At 33.5% G+C, this 19,473-nt stretch overlaps 1 protein-coding gene across 6 annotated transcripts; it reads left to right on the top strand.

Annotated features, from left to right (window-relative positions):
- The first annotated feature begins 502 nt into the window (after positions 1-502).
- On the top strand, positions 503-19,088 carry LOC138716543 (zinc finger protein 888-like). 6 transcript variants are annotated; one of them, XM_069812489.1, is made up of 8 exons: positions 1,062-1,167; positions 3,299-3,435; positions 3,548-3,685; positions 5,816-5,895; positions 13,560-13,691; positions 13,815-13,952; positions 15,071-15,153; positions 18,015-19,088. In XM_069812489.1, the coding sequence occupies exons 5-8, from the start codon at positions 13,605-13,607 to the stop codon at positions 18,928-18,930; spliced, it is 1,224 nt and encodes a 407-aa protein (XP_069668590.1). In that variant the 5' UTR covers positions 1,062-1,167; positions 3,299-3,435; positions 3,548-3,685; positions 5,816-5,895; positions 13,560-13,604; the 3' UTR covers positions 18,931-19,088. The 6 variants fall into 6 exon arrangements, with proteins under 6 accessions (XP_069705820.1, XP_069705812.1, XP_069705803.1 ...); XM_069812505.1 differs by lacking the exons at positions 15,071-15,153; positions 18,015-19,088 and having other exon boundaries at positions 13,815-13,953; XM_069849711.1 differs by lacking the exons at positions 13,560-13,691; positions 13,815-13,952; positions 15,071-15,153; positions 18,015-19,088 and adding an exon at positions 7,160-11,559 and having other exon boundaries at positions 1,051-1,215.
- The last annotated feature ends 385 nt before the right edge of the window (positions 19,089-19,473 follow it).

Raw genomic sequence — 19,473 nt, 5'->3', positions numbered from 1 at the left:
TAATTATAATTCATGGGCATGGGTAAAACACTGTAAATAATTATTAGGCAATATAATACAGTTATCACCTTTATTGATATTCTAATATTATTATGTAGCTAAAATTTCTTAAAGAAACTTCAGTAAGTCCTAAAAGTACTGTGAATTACCGAGAAAGAAAAAGTCTGATGACAGTGATGTGTGAATGTGCAGGATTAACAATAATAATAAATTAGTAATAATAATAATAATAAATTAGTAGTGATAATGATAATAATAATAATAATAATAATAATAATAACAACAATGCCTTTAAATGAAAGGTTGCCCAATAGCACACAGCACTACTGAAGACACAAATTCAAAGAAACATTACATAGAATTTTCTTGTAAATTAATTTACTTTAACATAAAGGCAAATCTTTATTAAAATATTAACATTTAATTTAACAAAAAATTATCATATACTGGTATATTTAATAATATAGGCTTATTAATATGATAATATATTTCATTTTTTTCTGGAGGACTTCTTTAATTTTTGGTGTGTGTTGTTCATCAACAAATACGGAAATTTAATACTTTTGTTATTCAGTGTATCATTGGCTTACTTCTAAAAGTTAGAGTGGAGTTTTCGCTGTCAATGGCTAACTATCCATTTTAAACTTTTTTTTTGTCCCCTCCCCCCCCACAAATGGGTGAACCTGTTGAGGAAGATTTAATGAAGTTTAGAATTAAAAAGGAAAGATCTTCATTGGAAGTACTGGTACCTACCACTAGTAGGCTATAAAAGAAGTCAAATATCTTAATTCTTAGATTTATAGAGATTGAGTTTTGTATAAAACGAAAGTCAATCTTAATAGAGTTGATTTTAAATAATTATTTAATTTAAGTAGCGGTATTTTTTTAATAATAGTTTAAGGAAATTAAGTATAAACGATTATATCATCTGCGTTATAGTGAAGGAACTGAATAATTATTGCGAAACTCATAAAACCTGTGATTAGAAAGTATGCATCACCTACGTGACGACGTTTTGAGAATGAGCAAAATTGACATCAAGTTGTTTACATTATATTCTGGATTCTAATATATTTCACTGCATTAGGATCGTAAGCACATGCCATTAGAAAGTCTGTGCCTGAGAGTAGAATGTTTAACAAATTGTTTATATCTTCAGAAGGAAAGGTTATTATCTGTTCTCTGTATCTGTTCCTGCATTTCGACTTCATACGTGTGTGTATTATTAATTTATTATTACTCGACACACATAAATAGGTTGAGCTACAGTTCGTGGGAGATTGCATTTAGAGACTAAATTTTGACACAGTCGCTAACTTATATTATTATTATTATTATTATTATTATTATTATTATTATTATTATTATTATTAGAAAAGCTTATAATTTATGTAGTGTTATTGGAGACACGAGTAAAATAATACTTCTAATCACTTTAGATTTTATGCGCAAATATACAAAGAATTACGAAATCTCTTTTCAATGCCATATCTCTCTAAAGCATTAAGAATCCTTCGTATTAAATGATTCCCGATTAAGCTCTACCTTTTGTAATAATTACTGAGGAACGTGAATAATTTTTGTATTTTTTTAGTAATGTTTCAATTTGGGATTTTTAGGAAATGTGTAGGCTAGGCCTACTGCAAATGGCAACTATTATTTTATAATTATTGCATTAACATTTTTTGGTTTTAAATCTAAACAGAAGCAAGTGTCATACTGAACACGTTTTAAAAGAATTTACGGTAATTCTTTATAAGAAGTGAATCACCAGCACAGGAAGCATTAGGGGGATTGGGAAAGAGTGAGGTGTTAATATTGGGGGGGGGGGTGGAAATGAAGGAACTATTTGTTAGATTAAAAAAATTTCATCGTATGATGTCACTTGCGTCTACTTCTCCCTTCCCTTATTTTTCTCTCCTTCCAATTCTCTCTCGCTCTCGCCCTCCCTCCCACCCTCTCTCTCTCTCTCTGATGTTCCTGCATACAACTTTTCAATTATGAATATTCCTTACCTGAGGGATGCGGATTAAGATTTCTGATGAGGAAGGGATAGGTTCCTGGATAGAGAATACCATACATAAAATTATTATTACCCTCATTCGATACGGCTCAACACTTGGTTGCACTGAGTTGCTCGTCTTGCATCTTGATCATAATAATAATAATAATAATAATAATAATAATAATAATAATAATAATAATAATATCCATGAGCAGGCTTAAGATAAGATGTGTAATTCCTAAGTTATTGATTGTTGTCAGCTTACTGGTGGTGATAATACATCATTATCATTTTCTTTGATTAGTTTATGCTTTACAAAGTACATAATATGTACATGTATATTATACTCGTGTTAAAACAATTATATTTTGTGAGAAGTTAGAAATTATTCCTGGCAGGGATGTTAATATGAATTTATGAGAAGGAGATAACTTTCCAACTGGGAGGGGATTCCCTCCATCCCCCCTGTTAATTCGCACCCTGCCTGAGATCCTCAAACCATCCACTCTAGGGTCCACAGTCTGACACTAACCACTACGCTAATGTAGCAATTATTTTAACTAGTGGAGATTTTCCTCATATATTGTCCAAGGGTCCAGGAAATAGTATGTTGTCATTGACATAATGGAAAGGAATTATTCGTAAGTGTATTTAGTTCGTTGAGAATAATGTCGTGGATGAGTTGGTGGGATTGTTTTAATGTGTGAAAGCAGATGAATAGTGTGAACTGAAATTTTTCGATTCTCGACTAATTCGTCATTGACCTTAGAAATCCAAGTAAGAGAGAAATTGATGTGTAAAAGCATAACATGTATTGAATGGAAATGTTTTCCTTCTTGACGTGTGATATAAGTGCGTTGAGGGACTGCATTAATGCAAAAATAGAAGCCCACAGATTATTGTCGAACGAGCTCGTATTTGAACATAATATGCAATCGTGTGTTAGATTTGAAGAGTGATGTCTGTATTCGTAATGTGTCATGTGAACTTCTGGAAGAGGAAGAATCTTGAGGGAGGGGGGACTTTCTATAGTCAATATGGCACAACTGCAATTGTCCATAATAATATACATATATATTTTTTGATGTTATGTTGAAAATATTTGCAAACAGGAAGTAAAATCGCTTGTTACAGAGTGTAGACCTCGCAAAAATAATTAAATTAAAATAAATTATGCCTGTTTTGATTCACTTTTTCTAGAGAATTGCCGGTTTTAGTATTAAATAATGTGTGTTCTTGTAAAAAAATATATTTATGAATTTTAATTTTGATATTCTGTTTATTTTAATGAAGTGGATAGCTGCAGGAAGACTGATTTTTCGATTTGACTGTGAATCATCATGGATGCTGTAAAAATAGAACCGAAAGTCGATCCATTTGATCCACTGAATGACAATGGAAATGGAGAAGAGGATAAACTCCTATTGACGGTGAGTGAGTATATTTCTTAAGTTTTTGTGCAGTCTTGATAAAAAAGGAATTTTTCTAAAAAAAAATGTTTGAGAGACTGTGATGTACTCATAAGTAATATTTAATGCACAGGAAGGAAATTCGTTCAAAGTGGACTTTGGTGAAATCAAATTGGAAAGTTCTGAGCTGGAGTATGACCTCCAATCCGACATAAAATATGAAGAAAATGTAGTTCCTATCCTTTTTCCCGTGTTAAAGTCAGAAGTTGAGGTAAGTTTTATTGTTTCGGAAGTAGTTTACACTTTATAGTCTTAGAGGTCCTAACATGTTACCAGACTATTATATTTTTAATTATGGGAAATTAAAAAAAAAAATTCTTCATACATTATGAATTAGGACTAAACAAATCTGTTTCAAACCTTAACCATGTTTGTTAGGTAGTCTTATATTATCAATTCTTGACACCTGTTGAAGCCATATGTTTTTTGTATTTTCGTATTTATATTGATGTTCACATTCATTGTGTCCAACTGATCACATACATGATAATGGAACATGTCAAATTTGTAACAGAATTACAAGATTTATTACAACATTTACAACATGAATTATAAATAATTAAAAAATTATATTAACAGTTCATATTGATGGTGGCTTCTCAGGACATTAGATATTATTATTTACAGATAACACAAGTATAGTAATTACAGGCAATAACTCCAACACATTCCAATCTTCAATAGAGGAAATTCTCTTCAAAATATGTGACTGGTTCTCAGTTAATAAATTAGTTTGGAAAACGTATTATGTGTATTTCATCAGAACTCTGATGTTGGCCAATAGCAGGCCGAAACATGTTAACAAGGTAACATAAAATTTAGCACATGAAAGACACATAATACGTTTTCCAAAGTGATACAGTGTTAAAAGTTGTGTAATCAAGATGTATAATAAATTAGTATTAAATTGTAACAAAACTAACACAATTCAATTTAAATCCTGTCCCAATTCAACCTCGCAAATTTCAAACGCTATAATTAACAATCAGTCCCTATTAGAAACAGCGACAACCAAATTTCTTAGCTTAAAAATCGATAATGTGTTAAATTTGAAAAATCATATTAAAGAAATTACCCCCAAACTAAATTCAACTTGTTTTGCTATTAGAACTATGCAAAAGATAGTAAATATCAATACCTTAAAAACAATATACTTTGCATACTTCCACTCAGTAATGAGTTTTGGAATAATATTCTGGGGAAATTCCACAGATAGTAACAGTATATTCCTACTACAAAAAAAGAGTAATTAGAGTAATAGTAGGTGCCAAATCTAGGAAATCGTGTAAGACTATTTTAAAAAAGCTACAAATAATGCCCATGGCTTGTCAGCATATCTTTTTCATTAATGATCTTCCTTGTATGTAATCGTGAAAACTTTGTAACTAATCCAACAGTTCATAGCATAAATACGCATCAAAAAACGACTTTCATAATCCATTGGCAAGTCTATCGTCTTATCAAAAAAGAGTGCGTTATATGGCAGTAAAAATTTTTAATAGCCTCCCTATCGATATAAAGAGTGTAGGTAACTCAAAACATAAGATTATTTAGGGCCAAATTAAATAAGTACCTAATTTATCCTGCCTTCTATTTATTTATATTTAGTGCTCAAAATACGTATAGTATTATTAATATTAAGCTATTGCCATGAAGAGTTCCGTCTATGATCACACAGTTTTTCAAAAGGAGAAAAAATAATGAAGGATAACAGTAAGAACATAAATGTTATATATTGGTATGCTTGCTTTTCACTTCCTTCTTATCAAAGTTGGGCGTTTTGTAATCAATTATGGGTTACACGATTATAGCCATAATTTTACTAAAGTTCTTAATAGAAGTGTTTAAGAACATACAAAACTGGAGAGCAACAGCAAGAATTAGAGATGGAGGAAAGCAGTTGGGAAGGCCATGGCCCGAAAAAGGGCTGTAGTGCCGTTGGTTAGTTGATTGGTTGGTTTTTGATGGATTAAGAACATAGACCTGCATGTTGTACATTAATATCACATTTTCATTCTTAAAAAGAGCAAATGAAATAGTAAAAAATGAAACTTGTTAATGACGAAAATATTCACGCATCATTTGCTGCCTTCCTTCAGTTCATTAAATTTATTGTTTTAAGCTAGTTGATATATTATACAGTAGTTAGTCCCCTCATCACAATTGTGGTACGACATGTACATGACAAAATTCTTACTGTCCCCAAACAAACTACATTGTTATGCTACTGGTGACAAGGGCCGAACTTCATGATTAATTTTATAGTCTACATTTCTCAGATATTTTGTTACTAATTTCTCTATCAGTTCTTGCTGTTTGGAAATGATGTTTTGTTTTGCAGGAAGAATCGTGGAATCTGGATATAGTGAAAGAAGAACTGATGCCAGTCTTAACGAAAGAGGATGTTCAATTGACTGAAAGGTGAGGATTGTGGCATTTGAGCTTTCTTTTGTTTTCTTGTTTGAAAGCTAATAAATTCGAATGTATTGGAGTAGGAACATATCGAATATAATTTTCTGTAGTATTTGCATCAGAAATTTGACTCGAGAGTTCTTCTAAATTGTATTTCAAATAATTTCATTAATAGTGTTCGACTGAAAAATGCCTCAGCTTATTATACTGAGTAATTAAAAAATATTTGAAATGTTACAGGATGGAAGATAACGTTGTTCTCTGAAGTAAAGAATGTGTTTTTCAAATATTATGCATGTAGCATTAATAGTTCCAAAGATATATAACTTTTTTTGTGTGAGAATAAAGCAAAAAATTGAAGTTACTGGAAATTGCAATCAAAGTTCAGTGTCATTTAAAATTCCTGTGCACCAGAACTTTAAAAATGGCGTCACAGCAGCTAACAAAGCTATAAATACACATTAAATTCTATGTAATATATTTGGCACACATCAAAGATTATTTTAAAGGAAAAAGATAATGAAAATTTACTCGTTTTCCATCATATTTAAGCATTTTTTTTTCGCCTGTGCACCAGATCTTTAAAAATAACATCACAGCAACTGACATAGGAATAAATGCGCATTACATTTTTTGTTACATATTTTTCACATTGCAAGGCATATTTTAAAGGATTTTTTTCTTTTCAAATTTACTGGTTTTCAGCCATATTAAAATTATCCTCTCCCCTTACCACCTGATCTTGACTGTTAGTTCAATCGTTTTGGCATTGTTGCTAATTATTGCTAATTAACCTTCGTTTACTATTCATATCAAGTTCTGAAAAACCAAAATAAGACACATAAGACATTCTTACAGACCACGAGACTTGAATTGACAATTGTCAGAATACCTGTGCGGGATGTTGAAATATTGTTTAATTGGCAATTCTGTATAAAAATAGGATGACGACATGGGGTATACAAAATGAGAATAGTGAAAATTAAGTAATTTTAGATCATTGAGTGCAAAATTATCTCTCGTACTATTCTGAAAGATTGTTTGTCTGGAAAATACAAATATAATGATATTCAACATATTTACTTCGACTAACTGGTTGCATTTCACATTGTCAAGAGAATAGGTTGTTCTGTCTGCATTTTTCTATTTTCAGGAATACCATTCTAGAGAAATAATACCTATCTATTAGCCTATCTTGTGGATGTTACATTTTTTATGATGTCTAGCATAATAGAATTCTTAAGTTTTGTGAGCAAAAACTTTGGATTTACAGAACCACGCAGCAGAATTTCCAAGGAGACGTCAGTAACAATAAGTATGACACACGTTTGAAGTCTATACTACCTGCTGTGCAAATTTTGCAACAACACAAATGTAATCATTTGGGACAGGATCCTTTCAAATGCGACATCTGTGAAGAAACTTTTTCAACAATTGATGATCTTCAAATCCACACTTCAACTCATGCAGAAAATAAGAGTTCAGAGTGTGACATTTCTGAGAAGTGTTTTATGGAAGAGGAACATATCAGAAATGATGTAGCAACTAACACAGTCATTAAGCCTGTCAAATGCGACGTCTGTAGTAAGGGTTTTGGACGAACTGCTAATCTTCGAAAACATGCGTTAACCCACAAAAGCAATAAGCCTTACAGCTGTGACGTTTGTGGAAAGATCTGTCGACAAAAGGTGCATCTTCGAAGACACATATTAACTCACACAGGTGTTAAGTTTCTAAAATGCTACATTTGTCAGAAATATTTCAGACGAAAGCAACATAATTTAAAGCAATCATCAACATATACAGACAATAGAGCTTTCAAATGCGAAAATTGTGAGAAGTGTTCTAGGCAAGAGCAATATGTTGGAAATAATGCATCGACTCTCACAGGTAATATGCCTTTACAATGTACAATTTGCGAAAGGACCTTCAAACAAAAACAGCAGCTTATATATCATTTATCGAGTCACAGAGGCAATAAACTATTCAGGTGTGACATTTGTGAAAAGTGTTTTATAGGAAAGCAAGAACTTAGAATTCATATATCGACCCACACAGGCAATAGACCTTTTAAATGTGATATTTGTGGTAAAGATTTTGCACGATCTATAAATCTCAGATATCACAAAGCGTCTCATACAGGTGATAAGCCATTCAAATGTGATAAATGTGATAAGAGTTTTGTACGATTCGATCATTTTGGACAGCATAAACTAACTCACATACCTGATAAACCTTTCAAATGTGACACTTGTGAGAAGAGTTTTACAAGAAATGATTACCTTATACAACATACTTTAAGTCATACAGGTGATAAGCCTTTCAAATGCGACACTTGTGGAAAGAGTTTTAACCGGGTTTTTTGTTTACGGAGACATGCATCGACTCACACAGGTGATAAGCCTTTGAAATAAAAAATTTGCGAAAGGAGTTTGGCATGAGCTGCTCATTTTCGATTTATGCATTACCTAACACAAATTATCATGTAAAATCTTTGTGATGGATATTGCATTACTTTAGAATTTTGAAATAGAAATTAAGCTACATAGGTCGTTTCATTTTTCAAATGAACATTTAGTAAGAAGAGTTATCTATGATTTAAATATCTCCGACAATGTAGGTGATAAATCCTTTATATTGTGACACTTTTGAAAAAGCCAGCATCAACCTTTATGGATGAGAAAAGTTTTGTATGATTTAGTCATCTTCAAAAACCTGAAGTAAAGGTACAGTCACACGTCGCTACTTTTGCAGCGCTACTTTTATACTGCAGCTGCAAAAGTTGCGTGTCGTGTTCACACGTAAGCCAAAAGTAGCGCGCTGCACGCTACTTTTCGTGCTGCGCAACCCGAGTGCTGCAAAAGTTGCAACTGCAGGTTGCGAGTCTGTTCACACACAAGGCGCTACTTTTGCAGCCGCAGTCATGCTGCAGGTTTCCATCTCTGTGTTGACTTCTCAATATACATTTTGTGGTTATGTTCGCATTATTAAGAAATTCATGCGAAAGCTTCTTTATCTATTATTTGCTTTTCTGTCGTATCTAGTATTCAGAAATTGGCATTATTTTTACTATAAAGCTTTTAAAAACGCCTATATACTTAAATGATAACCAACAGTATATTCACGTAATCAATGTTGGCAACCCTCCTGTTTGGAACTACGCTACGGAAAATTTAAAAAATAAATTATATCGTCACCAATTATGCTCAGACTGTGTTTTGTATTTAATAACTGTTACAAATAATTTATTTTCATCACATTTAACATTAAAATATATCCAAACAATAAAAGTATCATTGACACATTTGGGTGGTAACACTGGTTGCAACCGCAGCAAAAGTTTCAACAAAACCGATATCAAAAATGCTGCGGCTGCAACCCTGAGAACCCTGTTCACACGTCGCTACTTTTAAGTTGCGCGCAGCATGGAAAAGTAGCGAGCAGCAGGTTCGGCAGCCGCTACTTTTCGGGTTGCACCGTTGTTCACATGTCGCAATATGAGAGTTGCGCAGTTTTTTGTACTGCAGCGCTACAAAAGTAGCGACGTGTGATCGTACCTTAAGTAATTCAAGTCACTGAAGATTTGAGAGAAAAGTGCTGTACAACTTCATCTTATTGAAAGAAATGCATCAGCATATACTCATACTGAGCATTTAAAATACCAGTAGAGAAGTTTGTAAGAGTCATGGGTGATTGATTATGTAATAGTTTGTAACTTTCAGTTTGATCTCTTCCACACAGTCATAATATTATTCATATTGATATTCTCATACACTGAGGAACGAAATTATTTAAATTGTTTAATTTCACTTTATAAATGAAAGTAAGTGGGCAAACATAGGTTGCCATGAAATTGATGTGGTTATCAGACATTGAAGAATAACAATTTTTATGTTCAGGATTTGTAAATGAAAGACAATGTAAGTCAAAGTACTGATCTCATACTGTCACAGAATAGAAGACAGAATTGTGAATTACAATAGGGCTGAGGAAATGGACTACAATAGCAAAAATAAATTTAACTAAAAAGAATGTGAATTCATATCATTTACAAATCAAATAGTTCATTCATTTTGGTCTCCCGCCATCGTTTCATAGGTCATCCCAAATTTCTGCAAGGTCATGGAGCATGTACTAGAATCAGTTCTGGTAGAGGGCATGCTTTCCACATATGATTTTCAATTTTGGTTCAAGAAGTGAACAACCCGCAGTTCTCATGAATCACTTCTGTGCAGCTGTGAGAAATCTCGTTATCTGCTCTCTTGATGGTCTAAGTCTCATTGTTGCATGTAAGAAGGTTCAGCAAGCATAATAAATTTTAAGTGTGGTGTGTGTCTGTATCCGTGAAGGCTTGAAAACTTGAAAACCTGACTTCCCACACCTATAGCTTCAAAAACTTTTTTGATTTTGTTTGCCATGTCTTCATCTACACTGAAGGATATTTCATATCTCAAAACATGAAAGGAATTAACTTGTTCAATTAAAATATTATTAATACAGATTTTGCTTAGAATGGAGCATTTTTCTTTTACTAAATTACTTTAGTTTTGTCAGTTGAAATTGAGAGTAAAAATAATACAGCATAATTTAGAACACTATTAGCAGGTTGGGAAGTGGACGCTTCGTTTTATGAATTTATCAACCTCTTTACGGTGGCTGGGTAGCTCAGTTGGTAGAGCAGCTGGCTACGGACTGGAAAGTCCGGGGTTCGATCCGAGGTGGTGACAGGATTTTTTTCTCATTGCCAAACTTTCAGAATGCCCCCGAGGTTCACTCAGCCTCCTATAAAATTGAGTACTGGGTCTTTCCTGGGGGTAAAAGGCGGTCAGAGCATGGTGCCGACCACACCACCTCATTCTAGTCCTGAGGTCATGGAAAGCATGGGGCTCTACCTCCATGCCCGCCAAGTGCCTTCATGGCATGCGATGGGGATACTTTACCTCTTACCTTTTTTATCAACCTCTTTACAATACACAGTTTTTGCTTCTCCTAGAAACTGTCTAGTGACATGGTATAATGTAGCATGGAACAATTGATATTCATTTGGAAAGAATAATTTTATTTTCGATAGTGCAATACTGGAAGCTGTCTGGTACTCTCTTGAGTTTTTTCTTTTGGAGCTGAATTGTTCAAATAACAGTCAGACTCTGTCTTTTATAAATTGTATCTATGCATCGTAACTTCTTATAGGTTAAGAATTAAGAATGGATTCTGAAAAACTCGTTAGTTTTGTGGAGGAATATCCATCAATCGCCACAATTACTATTGTAATTATAGCATACATTATAATGCCTGGGGAGAAATAAGTACTTAACACATTTAAAAAAAAACTACAGGTGAGAAAATAGTTTTAAATTTATTTTGAAATACATTATTTTGAAAAATTTTGTTAATAAGCTCAAATGTATGACAATAAAAAAGTATGGTAATGGATATCAGCTGCAGAATTATATTTGTTGTTAAAACAAGTTGTCCATTTTGTTAATTCGTTCTGTGCCATGCTACACTGCATTGTTATAATGGGAGTCTATGAGAGGAGAGATCAGCACAACGCAATGTGACATGATGCAAAGATGTGTACATTCTATACAAATTCTAATTTGTACATAATTATGTTCTACGACTTCTCTAGCATCAAACCCCGATGAAACAAATTTCGTCAATTCAAAAATATAGCTTTATAGTTCATTTTCTTCCAAATAATCCCTACATCATCCAGTTGTGATCGTAAAATTTATTTTCGTAATTATGGAAGATAAGCAGTTGTTCATGACATCCTCGATTTTCGCTTTTTTTTTTTTTATGAGCATGAAAATCTTAACCCGAATAACTACATAATCTATGTTGTATTCTTCTGGCAAGGGTCCTGTGCTTAAGTACTTCTTGCACCAACAGGACAGCAGCCTCTGTTCAACCTCGCATTTACGAGATATAGGACGAATCCACTACACTAGCTACAACGTGTAGGAAGGATATAACCAGTATAACGAATGACAGAAGTCCTTATGGTGGGGGTGGAAGTGCAGAGAAAGGATGCAGCTCTAAAAAAAAAAAAAATTCAGATTTTTAGAACAAGGGGGCGAACATTATTTGGTTCAGGGTGTACGCATTCTTTGTTGTGAATCGGTTGACAATTTGCGGCCAAAATTAAAGCAGTTCCTTCATTACCCTGGACCAAAGAACAGAAATGAACAGAATGAGAGAAAGAAAAATTGGTGCTTGTTTATTCCGTCTTGGGAACCCGTATTTTAAAGGTCTTCTTCCCATGAACTCATTCTCATGCATCAATTACATCCATAACTTGCAATGGACAGTGGACTCGTCCTACATTTTGCGCATGCGAACGTTTTTCGGTGTTCTTTGACCCTCGTGTGATTTGTGAAACTCGTCCAAAAAGGCACCACATAACAGTTGTTTGATTAATGTATCGAAGTGGCTGTGTTTATGAATTGTAAGTTTCCATAGGAGAAGCATTTGATTTGTTTAAGGAATTTCACTATGTATATTATTTTGTTTATTGGATGTTACACTTTTATTGCAGAAATATGTAGTTCTCTTAGATACGATTATAGTACGACTTCCAATTTTGTAAATATCTGACTTGTTCTATGGTGTCTTTAAACGAAAATGTGATAGTGTTGGGAGTACAATATGTTTGTGAAACCCTTAAAACTTAATGCTTTTCCGCATGTAGCCTAAATTAAAAGCGAAATCATACTACTTAACATCTATCCTACAGAGTAATATATTTTTTTTTCGACATGAAAAGGTTATTAGTACTGAACCAGTATCAAGATAGCATATTTTTGGAAATAACTAAACATCTAAAAGCCTGAAAAATAGGGCTATCTGCAGAAAACGTATGTTGATTCGTTTTGATTTATTTACTATTGTTTAATTTATTTATTTTTATGTATTTTAAGAGATCTTGTATCATCTTGATGAGAATGACTTCCTCTCTTCTATCCATTCATCCACTTAAACTCTTTAAGGACAGACACTCATAGAATGGGAAAATTTCAGTACACGGTTTCCTCACTGACAATTATTATATCTTAAAATACCAAAAAGAGCAGATTTGTCTGCGTTTGTCAAATGCACATTATCATGCTTACGAAAAGGCACTTTTCAGTGCTAATAATTTATTTTGTGTGCACAAGGTTGGAATTTTGAAGTAAGAGGAAAAGGAAGGAATCCGTGTTCTGAAATTTATCCCATAGAATAGAAACTAAAATTAGTAAGAAATCCTTCACACATTCCTTACCTCCCGTCCAGTAGTTTCTCTTGTTTCAGTTTACTTATTATTTTGCATAATTATTTCTCACTTATCTTCCTCACGGAAAAGATATATCAGTATTTACACTACATTTCTCATAAATAGTTTGCATAAAGAATTTGTTAAAAAGTTGTAATATTTGCTACCTATTCTGTAATGATGATATTTGATTGAAAAATTGTGCCTCGCGATTAACGTTATTATTGTAATTGATAAGTGATTGTTGTAATTGTAATGTTTCACGTTTCGTAAATAATAATCTAAAAATGACAGTTGAAATACTTGTCTTTCTCTGTAGAGGACACTGAATGTTGTACTGGATACATAATAGAACAATTAGATGTTTAATAAAGTATATTCTCATAAGAGTTGAAGAAAACTTCTATGTCTTTTGCAGCAAGCTGTTACAGACATATATATTAAGACTTGACTGGAAGTTGCCATGAGTGCTCTTAGAAAAGAAGTGAAGTTGGATCCATTAACCCAACAGACTGAAGAAGGAAATGGAGAAGAAAACTTCCTTTTGACGGTAACTGTGTAGCTATATGTCTTAAAGTTCTGTTGATCCATTGTGAAAAAAAAACTAATTTTTCTCCAAGAGACCGATGTTTTGCAGGTATGCAACTTATTGTTTGTGATATTTTGTGCACAGGAAGTCAATTCGTTGAAAGTGGAAGTCTCTGAAATTAAAGTGGAACCTTCTGAACAAACAAATGATCTGACATCAGATGTGAAATATGACGAGAATGAAATTGCCTCTACATTCCCAGTGTTGAAATGTGAAGTTGAGGTGAGTTGTTTTGATATGAAAGTGGCTTGTCTTCTTGGGTTGCCAGTAAGGATAGGCCTACTTGATATTGTCTTTGTATTCTGAACATCTACAATCTAGAGCTCTCTTCCTAATGTATATTTGTCCATTTATAAGTAGAAAAGGGCGAAAATGCGACAAAAAGTACATTTCCTAAAAAATGACCAATGGATAATAATAGACCAGAATACTATGAAAAAAAACTCAAAATAAAAGTTAATTCCTGATTTCTTAAGCAAAATTCGGGAAACTGGTATTTTAGTCATTTCAAATTTGTCTCGCTGTTTATTAACCTAAATAATGTTATTCATAAAAATCAATGTCCTACTAACTGAAAAAAAAAAAAATTATGAAGCTTTCTGGTGAGTTTCATAAAAAGGAATACTTTCAAATTTACCTCAGTTTGATTGCTTATATTTCCCTGAGATCTAGCATCAGTGAGAAATAATTTTTTACAACATTATAAAAAAATATTTAAACATTGTGTTTAAAACTTGTTTTAATCAACGGATATTATTTTAAACAATTTGAAACACTTTGTGTAAAACAAGAGATAATGGCAGTAGATTACCCTACATTTTTAGTACTAGATTTTCCAATTAATTGAGAATGAATGTCTATGCTGAAGAAGAATCAATATCGTGCTGTAAATATGGTGAGATTTGTTAAATAGAAAGCTTCGATATAAGTCATTCTTGTAATTAGCCTTGTCTAACACAGTTTAACAACAAATGGCAATGTAGCTGAATTCAGCAACTGGTGTTAGAACTGGCAACTGAACAGATAATCTCACTGTAATTTGCTATGAAACGTATGGTGTCTTAAAATTAAGAAAGACAATTTAAAGTCTAATGGTCTCTATATTTTGCCTGAATTAACATTGTGCTTGGTTACCAATGTGTCAGCTGTAGCATTATTTGTTAAACTTTTTGTATGTGTAGACTTTCATATCTCTGTGTTCAGATACTTAGTAGTGACGTCAGCAAATCATGGCTACAGAGACACCTATTGTTTTGAAGTTATACATTTGGTACTTCATTTATGTTGAATATCTTGTCAATTTTGCTCTCCAGCTCTTAAATTACTCTTTTCTTCTCCAGGAACAAAAATGGGATGTGAATGCTGTGAAAGAGGAGCTGGTAGTGTCAGATGTGACAGAAGATGATGTCGAGTTGACTGACAGGTGAGATAGTACTGTTTGAGCTTTCATATTGCTGTTTCTTCTTCAATTATCACTGGAATTAACCCTAGCAATACCAAGTTATTTTAAATAACACAGTATCAATGGGAGGGTATTTTGTGACTACTACAAAAATATTAATTTTGAATAATATTTTAACATTTGTAATCAACAAATAGTTTGTACTATAATAAAAGAGAAAAACTGAAATGTCATTGTAGATTTTCGAACAATTACTTCAACATTACAGTCTGGAAAATGTTACGCATCACAATCATCATTCTCACCCATTCCTTACACTATACTTAACACGAACACTTACACATACACTCATCCTAGTACACGACATAACTCTTCATAGCAAATAGTACTATCTGTTTGCTTCGTAAATCTGAACCACAGCCTTCTGTAACTGAATTCAACGTGTATTTAGGCCAGTGAGCTCTATACTAAACAGGAGACACTGCCGCAATGCTCTTTCCCGTCTGAAAGCGTGACTGTAGACGCCATGTTGGAGAGGGTATTGCTCTCTCTAACTAATGTGTTTCAATGAGTCTTTCGTGAGGTTGATTTTGCACATGCGCAGTAAGCAATAAAAATACCGTTAGTGTAAGATAGCATTCACTGCAAGAGAGACAAGGACAACACTATGTTAGAAAGAGATAGCAATATGCTCAGGCGCTCAGCATTTGTGTTACGCTTTTAAATCATTGAGCAGTGTCTATTGTTTAGTACAGGGCTCACTGATTTAGACACGTTTGTTTGATAAGTCAAACACAACAGTAGTATTTCAAGTATAGAAGGCTGTGGTGTGTAGCTTGTAGTGGCCATTGTTGCCAATTTAGTGACTATGTCATTTTTGTTATTGTTGCACTTTTTATTAATAATTAAGTAAGGCTCTTTGAAGCTTTAACATTATTTTAAATGCTAAGACTCAATGGACATTGCAAAATAATCTAGTAAATAACTGAAATTATTTTATTAAGAAATTTAATGTGTTGCGTAAGCTTCAAAGATTCATATTACTGACTGCACAAAACAATTTATTGTATACATCATGTATGTGTATGTTGTAAGGGAGAGGGTATGCCTTTCTTAAATCGAGGTGTGCCAGGCAAAAATCTTGGGGTAGCATACTGCCTCTGGTTTTTCCCCCCACTTTCCTCACTGAGTATTAGGCCCTTTGGCGTGTTAAGGTATGGTCACACATCACTACTTTTGCAGCGCAACTTTTGTACTGCAGCTGCAAAAGTTGCGTGTCGTATTCACATGTAAGCTAAAAGTAACGTGCTGCAACCCGAATGCTGCAAAAGTTGCAACTGCAGGTTGCGAGTCTGTTCACACACAAGGCGCTACTTTTGCAGCTGCAGTCATGCTGCAGGTTTCCATCTCCGTGTTGACTTCTCAATATACATTTTGTGGTTATGTTCGCATTATTAAGAAACTCATACGAAAGCTTCCTTATCTATTATTTGCTTTTCTGTCGTATCTAGTATTCAGAAATTGACATTAGTTTTACTATAAAGCTTTTAAAAACGCCTATATATACTTAAATGATAACCAACAGTATATTCACGTAATCAATGTTGGCAACCCTCCTGTTTGGAACTACGCTACAGAAAATTTAAAAAATGAATTATATCGTCAGCAATTATACTCAGACTGTGTTGTGTATTTAATAACTCTTACAAATAATTTATTTTCATCACATTTAACATTAAAGTATATCCAAACAATAAAAGTATCATTGACACATTTGGGTGGTAACACTGGTTGCAACCGCAGCAAAAGTTTCAACAAAACCGATATCAAAAATGCTGCGGCTGCAACCCTGAGAACCCTGTTCACACGTCGCTACTTTTAAGCTGCGCGCAGCATGGAAAAGTAGCGGGCAGCAGATTCGGCAGCTGCTACTTTTCGGATTGCACCGTTCTTCACATGTCGCAGTACAAGAGTTGCGCAGTTTTTTGTACTGCAGCGCTGCAAAAGTAGCGACGTGTGACCGTACCTTTACTGTCCCATCTTTTTCTACATCATCCGACATTTTTTATACCTAGAAAGGTTGTTAATTCAAGGCCATTTCTGGGATACGGGTTTCTACAGATGTGGACAAATTATTAACAAAATTGACGATTTTTATGATAATTCTGTTTACAAAATTTGACTTTTCAATTTAGAATAGTTGACAATTTTGCATAGTTCTATCATTACAGTAGACAGAAATATGCAAAAATGTCAACTGTAGTTTAAATTGAAGAGTCAAGTTTTGTAAAAAATATATAGTCTAATAATAATCTTCAATTTTGCTAATAATTTGTAAATTAGCAAAAATGTCAACTGCATTGAAGAGCCAAATTTTGTAAAAATATAAAACAAAGATCTTCAGTTTTGCTGATGATTTGGAAATATCCCAAATGTCAACTATAGTCCAAATCGAAGAATCGAATTTTGTAAAAATAGAAAATAAAACCTTCAGTTTTGCTAATAATTTGTAAATATGCAAAAATATCAAATGTAGTCCAAATTGAAGAGTTAAAGTTTGAAAAATATACAATACAAATCTTCAATTTGGCTAATTATTTGGAAATACACGAAAATGTCAACTGTAGTCTAAATTGAAGAATCATATTTTGTAAAAATATATAATAAAAATCTTCAATTTTGCTAATAATTTGTCCACCGTCTGTATTTACTTGAACTTGAATGTAACATTCTTGTCGGGGGTTGGGGGGGGGGATAATATCTTGTTGGTAGGAAGAAATTTCTGCGGTATAGATGAGTTAACATCTGACGATTGCTTTCTGCATACTGTCATGTACGATAGTATTCTTCTGATTTACGAATATAAAAATGTGGATTTACAGGGCTTTGCAGCTGGTTTCCACAGATGACTTCACAAGTCATGAGAATGACAGATATGAGAAGGCTGTGCACACCCATTCACATACGAAGCAAACACATCAAAATTGTGAACTTGAAAGTATCTCTTCAGGACAGAAAAGACAGAAGTGCGAACATTGTTCCAAAGACTTCATTGCAACGCAGTTTTTGAAGCAACACAAATGTGATCACTTGGTACGTAGGCCTTTAAAGTGCGATATTTGTGGGGAAACTTTTGTAGGAATTGAGGACCTCCGAATACATGAATCAACTCACACAAGGATAGAAACGTTCCAGTGTGATATCTGTGAAAAGTGCTTCAAACAAAAGCAATATCTAAGAAACCACATTTCAATTCACACGGATGGCAAGACCTTAAAATGCAACTTTTGTGAGAAGAAATTTAGACTAAAGCACCAACTCCGAAATCATTCAATAATACATGGAAACGATAGGCCTTTCAAATGCGATGTTTGTGAGAAGACTTTCGCACGTAGTAAGTACCTTAAAAAACACGAATTGACGCACACTGGCTTCAAGGCTTTTAAATGCGACATTTGTGATAAAGGTCTTAACTGTCGACGAGATCTTGAGAGTCACATAGCAATTCACAAAGGTGAAAGGCCTTTCGAATGCAACATTTGTCATAAAGGTTTTGTATCACCTGATCGCCTTCGCAAGCATGCAGTATTCCATTCAGAAGATAAACATTTCAGATGTGAAGTTTGTGATATGAGTTTTGTACGGTCTGATTATCTGCGTCAACACGTATTTACTCATGCGGGTGATAAGCCTTTCAAATGTGACACATGTGGGAAGGATTTTACACAGTCTGGTCATCTTCAAAGACATAAGTTAATACATACTCGTAATAATGCGAGTTCTGTGAAAAGAGTTTAGCTCAAATAGATTTTATCTTTGAATGAATGCTTTAACTCTCACAGACATTAAAACTATTAATCTCTAATCTTGGCAAAGAGTTTTGCAAAACTCGTCCATTTCAGCCAACGTGCATTGACTGATAAGTTTTTAGTTCAATAAATAAAATATTCGAGGTGTTTTGCACAACTGTAATTCAAAAGCATTCCTAAACACAATACCAGAACATTAAAAGTGAGCAGTTTTTATTACCAGCAATTACATTCCTTTGTACACAATCCACTCAAGAATTACTTCTGTCATTCTGTCTTAACAGGATGATGCAATTTCTTATTTGTTGTATGATTTCGGTAATTATTTATGCCTTGTAGTGATGTCTTGGAATCTAATGACCAGCCTCATGGTCTAGTGGTCAGAGCTTCTGGCTATAGTTCATGAGGTCCCGGGTTCGATTCCCGGTTAGGGGATTATTCCTGTGTTCGTCCATGATCTGGAATTTAGGTTAAGTTTAGATTTAAGACCTCTCCTGGCACCACATAATCATAATCATCCTATCACATCATC

This window comes from Periplaneta americana, chromosome 2, assembly GCF_040183065.1.
Source record: "Periplaneta americana isolate PAMFEO1 chromosome 2, P.americana_PAMFEO1_priV1, whole genome shotgun sequence".
Classification (NCBI taxonomy): Eukaryota; Metazoa; Arthropoda; class Insecta; order Blattodea; family Blattidae; genus Periplaneta; species Periplaneta americana.
The sequence above is the reverse complement of the archived record's forward strand: the minus strand, read 5'-3'. Positions and strand labels throughout refer to the sequence as shown.